The following is a 12,210-nucleotide window of genomic DNA, read 5'->3' on the forward strand; positions in this document are numbered from 1 at the left end:
CATTCTGATTACGATGTCCAGACTGTTTCTAGCGAGTTCTATGACTTAATTGCACATTCCTATCTATGGTTGAAAGTTTTAATTTTGTACATCACTGGCACAAAGGGTATGTATAACTTGCTTAGAATCCAATATTACTCAGTTTCACTCATTGCGGACCATGGACGGCGTAAGACGTTTAAGCTTGCTCCTATGCTGCGGGCCGCGGACGGCGTAAGGCGTTTAATGTTCCGCGCGAAGCAATGCTGTTTATATTCGTCATCTATGCAGTCTTACACCTTAGTCAGCGTTACTGGTTGTAGCAGGAAGTTGGTTTACCTTTTTGAGATAACCCTGGCGTTGAGTGGGCTCATGTTAGCTGTTTTAGCGGGAATATCTCAGCACTTCCTCGCGCGTCAAGTCGTTACTTGAGATTTCAATGCAGTGCGTGTCGTTCTTACCGAGTGTAGTATAATGGCTTATAAAACAAAGTTTCTTACGGAAGATAAATGATTAGATATTGTTCACAATGATTATTCTGGTGATGAACTTATTCCTCAAATAGACTCAGATAGTGAAAGTGAGAGTGACGAGGAAATTCCGATTCCCGAATCCGATAGGCCTATAGAGGAAGGTGAAGTGCCTGATACATATCATCCTAGTTATTGTCCACCTGTTCCACTATTTACAGAGAATTCAGTTATAAATCTTCAAATAGAAAATAAGCAGGATATTTTGAGTTAGGTGAGTATTTTCATGAATGACGAATTTTATCAGTATGTGTGTGAGCAGACCAATCTATACGCGAGTCAAGTGATAAGTGCGGCGCCCTGGCCTTTCACAAAGAATTCGATCATGCAATCGTGGAAACCGATTAGTCCAAAATCCTGATATAAAAATATACTGGACCGAAGACCCTGTTTTTCATACTCCAATATTTTCTAAAACAATATTCCGAATACGCTTCCTTCATATTCTTTCATTTCTTCACTTCAGTGACAGTAATCATTATGCCGAAAATACAGATAGGCTGTATAAAATTAGATGTATTTTGAAACCTGTGACACCAGATATCACACCCTAAACATTTACTAGAGGTAAGCACTAAGTATCATTTTTCTAACATTCATAGTTTAGGAGTAATTGTCAATTTTATTAAGTGATGCACGTCAAGAGGGCCGGGCATGAAAATGGCTGGTCCAGGCATTCAAGTGTCCCGCTCAGAAGCAGGTACTGAACGTGTTAAGAGTTCAGGTAAAATATATGTAGACCGTATATAAACTACTTCTTGAATAATGCTGCTTATGGTGAGAGGTGGAATTCCCAGTCCAAGATGGAATCGAATGGAACATTGCGCGGCGAAGCGATGGACTTGGCCGGAGATGCAACTTTTGTGAAACATGCTTGTCTTGAATTTTTGGTGGAACGTGAGAGGAGATGTAACTTTTGTGAGATATGCTTGTCTTAAAATTTTTGGTGGAACGTGAGAGGATGTGTAACTTTTGTGAAACATGCTTTGTCTTGAATCTTTGGTGGAACGTGAGAGGAGATGTGACTTGACTTCAAATTTTGGTGAAAGATGATGACTTGCCTTAAAACTTGTGTGCAACGTAGTTGACGTGAAATTTTGTGGAATATGATGAGTGGTACAAACTGTGGAGTGCTTAGACACTTGATATTTTATCACTTGTGGTAGCTTGGTGTCTTATATGTTGGTGAAAGCTACGGGGTACTGTATCTCAGACTTTCAATAATTTATGTTCTGGAACAACAAGCGTGTGTTGTTCGAGTGAATGTATCTTTAAACCAAGTGTTAGAATCAGTGAACACAGAATTATAAAGGTACACTATCTGTGTGATATAAAGTGCCAATTATGAGAATATGGAAGTTGTGTTGATAAACAGAGACAGTGAAGGGTATTTATCTACATATATATATGTACTTTGTTCAATGGACAGACAGCAAATGCTAGCTTGGTCCTCGCTTTTGGTTTCCCACTGTTTTTGTTGTTGTTGTTGTTATTGTTGTAGATATGGAGTCTTCCAACATTATTTTGTGAGTGTATATTATGTATATTTTGCTGTGTTGATGAGGTGCTCAAGCACAGATATTATTCAGAATATAGTTAGTTATTCCAGAATCAGTGGAGTTATTGATTAACTTAGGTGCAGTTCCTACCTATTTAGTTGTTTTCAGAACGTTAGGTAAGGCCTGAACCAGATGTACCAGTACGCAGCTTTATGTACACACCCTGGGAGAGAGAATGATCATGCTTTATTAAAATCTGAGGGATCCATTCCTGTGAACTCTGGCGCCCATACCACGGACATTTCGGTTAATTATTTTTATTCTTTTATTTCAAACTATGGACAACAAAGGTGACAACCTTGTCTAATTCCTGTAAGCATCTTGAACCAAGAACTCATTCTATCAATTCCCACTGCAGCCCAGTTGTCAACATAAATGCCTTTGACTTATTTTAACAATCTACCCTTAATCCCATAGTCCCCCTATACAGATATTTTTTTCTTTTGTGGTATTGTTAATAGTAGGTCTTATTAAACATCCCTTCAACTACTATTGAGGTTATCCTGAAAAGTCATTCAAAAAGCCAGTAAATCTCTTACATTTAAGAACTATTAAATGTCAACCAACAGTGCCACTATTCAATTTTGCAACCTTGAGCACAGGAAGAAAATGCCTAACCAACTATAGTACTCAGTCACAAGCCAAAGTTTACAACTAAGAATGTTTTGAAGTAAGTTTGATAATCCACAAAACATTACGTAGCAAAGAATTTAACACCATTTAACAATAATGAGCACAGCTTGCAATCAATTTGTACTTTTCTCATTTTAACCTGACAGCCCAGTGCCATGTGTGAGATTTTTGCAGCAGTATTCTGCTAGTGTAGGGTGACACTACAGTATATCAATATCATACACAATGTCTGGATTGACCTTTCATATCTCCTACAATATTGAGAGTACATAAAAAATTTCTTAACGTCAAGTGATTGTTAATACAAATCAATATGAAATTTATATCATGTGAAAAATTTCTTATACAAACTTTTATTCGTATCATGAGTTGCTTGGTGCAATTTATGACTGTATTCTTGTAGTGTATTAAAATCATTACTTTTGTTCTGTATGTTTTTTTTTTTTCAATTTGCTTTACGTCCCATCAACACAGATAGGTCTTATGGCGACGATGGGACAGGAAACGACTAGGAATGGGAAGGAAGGGGCCATGGCCTTAATTAATTTGTCTGGTATAAAAATGGGAAACCACGGAAAGCCATCCTCAGGGCTGCCAACAGTGGGATTCGAACCCACTATCTCCCAGATGCAAGCTCACAGCTGCGCCCCTAACCACACGGCCAACTCGCCCAGTGTTCTGTATGTACATCGTGAGAAATGGCATCTATGAGTAATGGTAAGCAAGCAAGTCACTGTGACCGTTGATGTCATGATCATAGCCACAGTACCTCCTGTTTTACATGGAATCTGAACCATGGAGATATGACTTTTCATTTCAAAAATCAATCACAACATGCTCCACACACCTCTAATGAGTAATAGTATGTTACTGAGTGAAACCTAACATCCTCTCGTATTCACAGAGGGCCCATAAATAGAACCTGGATCAGGAGCAGATAGAAAGGTCCCAGGAACACATTCCTCAGACAACACTGTGGCATGTCTGACTGGCAATAATTTATTGAAAGGATCCTGCCAACAGAAAAGGCAAGGCCACACGATGGCATGTAGGGTGCTACAAAAACAAAAAGGAGTGTTTATTGGTGTCCTGATTGCTAGGCTATCTTTTACTTGGAGGAATATTCCACATTAAAATGCAATTTCAGGATCCTCCTCATACTACTAGCTGCAGCTATATGTCATTTATACAAATGCTTTTAAATAAATAAATAAATAAATAAATAAATAAATAAATAAATAAATAAATAAATAAATAAATAAATAAATAAATAAATAAATAAATAAATAAATAAATAAATAAATAAATAAATAAATAAATAAATAAATAAATAAATAAATAAATAAATAAATAAATAAATAAATAAATAAATAAATAAATAAATAAATAAATAAATAAATAAATAAATAAATAAATAAATAAATAAATAAATAAATAAATAAATAAATAAATAAATAAATAAATAAATAAATAAATAAATAAATAAATAAATAAATAAATAAATAAATAAATAAATAAATAAATAAATAAATAAATAAATAAATAAATAAATAAATAAATAAATAAATAAATAAATAAATAAATAAATAAATAAATAAATAAATAAATAAATAAATAAATAAATAAATAAATAAATAAATAAATAAATAAATAAATAAATAAATAAATAAATAAATAAATAAATAAATAAATAAATAAATAAATAAATAAATAAATAAATAAATAAATAAATAAATAAATAAATAAATAAATAAATAAATAAATAAATAAATAAATAAATAAATAAATAAATAAATAAATAAATAAATAAATAAATAAATAAATAAATAAATAAATAAATAAATAAATAAATAAATAAATAAATAAATAAATAAATAAATAAATAAATAAATAAATAAATAAATAAATAAATAAATAAATAAATAAATAAATAAATAAATAAATAAATAAATAAATAAATAAATAAATAAATAAATAAATAAATAAATAAATAAATAAATAAATAAATAAATAAATAAATAAATAAATAAATAAATAAATAAATAAATAAATAAATAAATAAATAAATAAATAAATAAATAAATAAATAAATAAATAAATAAATAAATAAATAAATAAATAAATAAATAAATAAATAAATAAATAAATAAATAAATAAATAAATAAATAAATAAATAAATAAATAAATAAATAAATAAATAAATAAATAAATAAATAAATAAATAAATAAATAAATAAATAAATAAATAAATAAATAAATAAATAAATAAATAAATAAATAAATAAATAAATAAATAAATAAATAAATAAATAAATAAATAAATAAATAAATAAATAAATAAATAAATAAATAAATAAATAAATAAATAAATAAATAAATAAATAAATAAATAAATAAATAAATAAATAAATAAATAAATAAATAAATAAATAAATAAATAAATAAATAAATAAATAAATAAATAAATAAATAAATAAATAAATAAATAAATAAATAAATAAATAAATAAATAAATAAATAAATAAATAAATAAATAAATAAATAAATAAATAAATAAATAAATGAATGAATGAATGAAGGAGACAAATGAAATCTTACTTTTTATTAAGTTGAGCTCCTTTTTTGCCGCCTGGACCACGTTGTTGCAGTTTCTTCTTGTCATCAAGAAAGTCTAGATCAGTTCGTTTCTTCTGACGGAACTTCTTCACTTGCTCCATAAGTTCTCGCTTTTCACTTGCTCTCTTCAGCTTGCTCTGTATTTGGAGCTGTTTGTTCATTTTACGCTGCTCTCTCATCTGCCGGACCTTCTCACTGCGCTGCTGGGCAAGTTGCCTCTTCAGGAGCTCCTCTCTTACCTAATAACATGAGCTTATGTCACAAATGTTCCACAATCACAATCACAATAAAAAAGAATAAGTAACACAGTACAGTTAATCTCAGTGAAGCCAAACGATTGAATAAAAGATGATGATAATTCCTGGCTTTGTTGAACTGAAAATTAGAAATGTAATTTGATGCAGCAAACACTTGTTTCATCATAATATGTATTTCTATTTCCATTAATTTACTTCACACCGACATGACAGGTCTTATGGTAATAACGGGATAGGAAAGGAGTACGAATGGGAAGGAAGAGGCCGTGGCCTTAATTAAGGTACAGCTCCAGCATTTGCCTTCTTCTGGGCTACCGATAGTGGGGTCGAACACACTATCTTCCAAAAGCAAGCTAAAAGTATTACTAAATAACTACTAACACACTGTATCATTACCATGCTTTGCAACAGAATACAGTTGCAAGCCTTAAGAAAAGTTCAACAGAGAAGAAACCAACATCACTGATAATCTACATCCAATGAATCATTGTTGTTCCTTCATTTAGATGCAAGTGACATCAAAATTATTCACCAGGTGTATTTGTGTGCATGTTTAGGGTAGAGTGGAAAATCTTTAACGTTAAATTTGTGGGAGAAGCGAGACTGAAGAAGATGGAAACATGTAGGGAAGAATGGAAATAAAAACAGACTTGTGGAAGAAGCAAGATAATTGTGTGGAGAAATAGAACCGACAAGAAGGGGAAAACACACACTTTGGTGGAACAACAGTCAAAACAGCCATGAAAGAACGAACCAAGCAGAAAAAGATGCTATTCAAACTAAAGCAAAAAACTACCCAAGACCAAGAAAGTCAAGTTACTACTACTACTGGAACTTTACAGAAGGACAAGAAAGTCAAGAGAGAAGAGTAAAGAAAATGAAAGGAGTTCACAGATAAATTAGAGGAAGACAGCAGAGGAAACAAGAAACTACTATATAGAGCAGGGAAAAATAGAAGGAGCAACGAAGAGGACACAGAGGCAACAGAACGGAACAACAGAACCTTAGTGCGAGAAGACAACAAAATCAGGAGTGAATTCAAGGCCTTTTTCAACAAGCTCTTGAATGAGGTTACAAGTGTGCCATTAAACAGTGAAGAACCAAGCAGCCACCAATTACATAGCTGGAGATTGAAAAAGAAGCAATTGGTCAGCATTTCTGTTTTCGCTGTTATGACGTTAATTATTTTGTTGGTACACTGCGCTTGAAAATGAAAATCCACAGCCTGTTTCCAGTCATTCGACCGGGTCAGGAATGGGATGAATGAAGCCCCATCTAGCGGTGAGGATAGGAATCGTTCCGGCTGCCGAACCCTGTCGCACTCCTCTGGGGCAATGATTAATGAATGACAGATGAAATGAAATGATATTGGAGAGTGTTGCTGGAATGAAATGTGACAGGGAAAACCGGAGTACCCGGAGAAAAACCTGTCTCGCCTCCGCTTTGTCCAGCACAAATCTCACATGGAGTGACCGGGATTTGAACCACGGAACCCAGCGGTGAGAGGCCGGCGCGCTGCCGCCTGAGCCACGGAGGCTTCGTACACTGCGCTTACCAGACCTTTCTGTTCCTTTTCTCCTCCTCACTTCTAAGGTTGATTCTACAGAAACAATTCATACTGTAGTCCAAAATAATGATTTATATGTGTCATTTGATTGTTTAATTATAGATTTTACAAAAAATCCACATCATAACACACACGGAGAGTGCGATGTATTGTGTCTAATGATGTGTGAACTTCTTTTGAGTGGCTTGATGCTTCAGGAGGTTCTATATGTTACTGAAGAAGAGGATACTGATGATGAAGCCATATACACAGAACCACCGGAATCTCGTGTATTATCTGACGAAGATTCGGCTGAGAAAGATGAAGGGGGTCTTGCAGATAACCTTAAGGGATGTCAACTCCGTGCACCAGCTGAAATAGTGCTGAAGCAGCAAATTCTGCACAGGAGTACAGAATCCATGTCTGACAATGATTCACGACCCGCAAAGAGAGCAAAATCATCACCTCGTCTACCAGCTATCTGGATGGCGGATGACCCACAACAGTCCACTAATATCCTAAAGAAATCCTGACGAAATGAAAATATTCGTTGACATTTTACTTCCAAGTGCAAGTGCCACCATCAGAATAAGGTAGGTGCAAATTATTTATTACGATATATATACTCATATTTGGGTGGTATTTTGAAGAGATATAAATACAGCTAATCTCACTTATTTCCTTTGTAGAGTATCTGACACCTTGAGACTCAATGGACTACATCACCATATCGCTCCAATGCCGGGACTGTGCGGCTGCCGGATGTGAATCTGCACAGAAAGCATCAAGTGTCGTGTGGGCGGCTGTGTAAACTACTTTTTGCCATTCTAAACTAGTGAAAAGTGAAAATAGGTGACTAAATAAAGGAACTAAAGTGTATAGTAGTATTATTCCAATTTTCCTAAAGATATGTCACATCTGAGCTAATGTTATTTTTCGGAATTCCTAAAGGGATGTGAAGAACATATAAACACTGTGGGCCGATTGCAGAAAAGAGTACATTCGACGCCCCATGTCGTTCGACATCGGCATATAAAAGTCTGGGGGACACATTTTGTGTTCCCCCGACAAAATTATTTTAAAATCAGCTATAGATATCCCAGCAGATATCCGTTTCTCTGTCATCTGGTAGAGTAAAATGGAACGTCGAAATTGACATGGAAGCAAATGAAAATTCCTGTACACAGTACCTGAGGCCATTTATTATTATCATTATTATTATTATTATTATTACCACCGCCTCTGTGGTGTAGTAGTTAGCGTGATAAGCTGCCACCCCCGGAGGCCCGGGTTCCATTCCCGGCTCTGCCACGAAATTTGAAAAGTGGTACGAGAGCTGGAACGGGGTCCACTCAGCCTCGGGAGGTCAATTGAGTAGAGGAGAATTCGATTCCCACCTCAGCCATCCTCGAAGTGGTTTTCCGTGGTTTCCCCACTTTTCCTCCAGGCAAATGCCGGGATGGTACCTAACTAAAGGCCACGGCCGATTCCTTCCCTATTCCCTCTCTATTACTTCAAATCTTCCAATACCCCACACAAGGTCCCTGTTCAGCATAGTAGGTGAGGCTGCCTGGGCGAGGTACTGGTCCTCCTCCCCAGTTGTATCTCGTGCTCCAGGACACTGTTCTTAAAGACGAGAGAGGTGAGATCCCTCGCTGAGTGTGAGGGAAAAATCAACCCTGGAGGGTAAACGGATTAAGAAAGAAAGATTATTAATATTTTATCATTTGCTTTATGTCGCTCCACCACAAATTGGTCTTATAGCAACGATGGGATAGGAAAAGGTTAGGAGAGTGAAGGAAGCGACCTTGGCCCTCATATTAAGGTACAGATGGTGCTGGCTGGAAGGTGGCTCTCACCATTTTCATTCCCTGTTATTTTGGGAACAGTCTGGCTCCATGGCTAAATAGTTAGGATACTGGCCTTTGGTCCACGAGGTCCCGGGTTCGATTCCCAGCCGGGTTAGGGATTTTAACATTCATTGGTTAATTCCGATGGCTCAAGGACTGGGTGTGTGTGCCGTTTGCAACAATAGAAGTAATCCTAGGTAGGCCCCATCCTCACAGTCGCGCAGGTCGCCTATAGGCCTTCATCAACTCGAAAGACCTTCGCCAGGCCTCTTCGGAGGTCAGACACCGTTATATACTTAGGGAAATTTGACTGTGGAACTTTCTTCGTTCTTTTCTCCTTTCGGTGAACTCTCTTATACGAGTACTGTGCACTGCAACTTACCTGCTCTGCATCTAAATTAAGGCCATGGCTACTTACTTCCCAATCCTAGCCCTTTGTAACTGTCCCCGAAATTCGGCATATTTAGTGTGACGTTCAGTGACTAACAAAAGTAAGAAACATTTTGTGGTATTGCTAAGTGATAGGCATTCATTATATGCTCTAAATTCAAATTAACAGATATACTAGGACGGTATAGAGCCCGTTTTCCATGAAAATATGCGGCACTCAGCCATGTCTTAAGACCAACGACGGTAGAAGAAAAAACAACAAGTAAAAACGAAGTAGTCTCCGTAGAGGCCATCAAGGCCCTTGAATAAGTGGAAGGTACAGACTTCCACTACCAGTAACTTCAGCTCTAAGGTCCATGTTCGGCCACCTATGTGCCCAGGATTTAACCTAGTACTCATGTTTGGTGTATACTTGAGTGAACATCAGGGCCAGAAGTGGAAATCTCATTTCTAAATGTTTGACTTCCAGGCGGGGAATCGATCAATACTAAACATATCATTATTATTATTTCCTGATCTTTTCCCCAGTTATGTTGGGTTGACACTAAAGTGGATTTAAGCCCAGTTTCACAGGTAAATGCCCTTCCCAACGCTAATTATATGTGGAGGGATATATTCACTATTGCGTGGTGGTCAATTCGGTGATGTGTTGTTGTAGATGAAATTGTGTTTTAAGACGATCACAGACGCCCAGCTCCCAAGCTTGAGGAATTAATCAAGTAAGCTCAAATCCTCAGCCCGGCTGAGAATCGAATCTCGGTCCTCCTGAACCGAGCGCCAATATAGTGACTTAAACATTATTTATTATTATTTTTATTATTATTATTTCACCCATATTCGATACAAAATACAGTATTTCATGTCTAAAACTTGTCAGGTGTGTTTGTATTAAATGTTGGACGTTTCAAAGCTAGAAAGAATATTATGGATGAATTATTTACAACCAAACAGAAACTTGTTGGCTGTGTAAACCCAATTAGTCACTTGCAGAGGGGACTACTGATCCTTCATACTAATCTAACAAGGTAACTATTTTTATGTTTCACTCAAAAGCTATGTCAAGTGCCATGCAGTACTGTACAGTACCAGGCCCTCATTTAGAAACCACTCATCCAATTTTTAGAAAAATGACTTTTAAATGCTCTCTAATATGTGAATGCTGGGAATATTAAATAAAAATTTAAAAAACTGAAAACTGAAAACTCCAGCGTTCCCAGGTTAAGAGAAATTGCAGAACCGTTATTAGAAGAGGAACAACATGGTTTTAGGCTTGGAAGAACACCAAAACTTATCTCTACAGTCGGAATGTTAATGAGAAAGCACAGAAAAAAAAAAAAAAAAAAAAGATAACTTCTATTTTTACTAATCCTAGACATCATAAAGGTCTATGACAGCATACCAAGGAAGTGTATCTGGAAGTGCCTGAAGGAGCTGATAGTTTGTGACAACTCACTGCAAAAGCAAACATGCTGTATAGAACAGAAGCTGTGTGCAAGTGGGCTGTCCAAATGGCTTGAAACAAAGAGAGCAGTACAGCAAAGCAGCACTTTGTCTCTCCCCTTACTGCCATAATGGATATCATAATAAAGGCACTAAAAACGAAGGAGGAAAAAGGACATAAACATTCGCCTTTACATGGTGATGGTGATTTGGGGTGAATCTGAGGATGAAGTGGAGGAGAGGCTGGAGAGATAGAGTCAAGAGTTTGAAAGGCATGGTTTAAATTTCACCAAGGTCATGCATGAAGGTACAAAGGGGAGATGATGAATTAAAAATAATGCTAAATGACACAGAATTTAAGTATTTGGGTAATCATCATCATCATCATCTTGAACCAGCTCCATTTTCCCAAGTGCAGTGAATGAGCGCTCTCCATTTACTTCTGTCCATGTAGAGGTCTTCTTCCATAACCTGCTGCCAATCCAGACTTCATCCAGCTAGATCATTTCCAATCTGATCGATCCATCTCTTCCTTGGCCGACCTCTTGATCTTTTGCCTTCGAGTTCCTTCTCAAACCACACTCTAGCAGTTCTTTGCGGATCCCTTCTTTTGAGATGACCAAAGTATTTCAGCCTGGCTTTGATGCAGATCTCACTAAGGGATTTTTTAACATGGACAAGATGGCGTATCTTGCTGTTTTTTATTTTGTCTCTTTTTGTTTTCTGAATCATAGTTCTTAAGAACTTAATTTTCACTGCATGTAGTTCGCTGCTGTTGGTTTGGATGCAGGTTTCTAGACTGTATGTAGTAACTGGTACTAAAAAAAGCTCCTGTTGAGTACTAATTTTTAATCTTAATTGAACTTGCTTATCCCAAAGAAGTTTCCTCACAAGATGGTAAAACGCCAAGATAACGGAACTGATGGACTTCTTCCAACTTGGATCCATCTAGAGTGATGTTAGTATGGACTTGCTTATCTTGAGACCAAATTGCTTGAATATAGGATTCTAGTCATTCAGCTTTTGTTGTACTTCAGCCTCACTATCACCCCATATTACCACATCATCTGCAAAGGCAAGATCTTTAAACTCAAAGTTGTTGTTGAGTGTCTTAACTCTTACCTATTTCATCCATTACAATGATGAATTAAAATGGCAATAGTGCGCTGCCTTACTGTTCACCTTGCCTACTCTCAAACCACTCCAAATATCCACTTCCTATTTGGACACAACTCTGGCATTTTGACTTTATTAATTAAAGCACATGGTATAGATCTACACTGACTTAGCCAATGTCATGGGATAGTCAACTAATAGCGTGTGGGGCCTCCTCTGGCCCTGCGAACTGCAGTGAGACGCCATGAAAGTGAGTCGACAAGTCCCTGGTAGTCCTCTGGACGCAGCTGACA

At 35.8% G+C, this 12,210-nt stretch overlaps 1 protein-coding gene across 1 annotated transcript in view; it reads right to left on the bottom strand.

Moving 5' to 3' along the window:
- Positions 1-12,210, bottom strand: part of LOC136858176 (probable rRNA-processing protein EBP2 homolog) — a 102,631-nt gene that overhangs the window by 5,648 nt on the left and 84,773 nt on the right. Inside the window, exon 5 of the mRNA XM_067137533.2 lies at positions 5,301-5,557. Coding sequence (XP_066993634.1) covers positions 5,301-5,557 — 257 coding nt within the window. The remainder of the gene's footprint in view (positions 1-5,300; positions 5,558-12,210) is intronic.

This window comes from Anabrus simplex, chromosome 1 (genome assembly GCF_040414725.1).
Source record: "Anabrus simplex isolate iqAnaSimp1 chromosome 1, ASM4041472v1, whole genome shotgun sequence".
Lineage (NCBI taxonomy): Eukaryota > Metazoa > Arthropoda > Insecta > Orthoptera > Tettigoniidae > Anabrus > Anabrus simplex.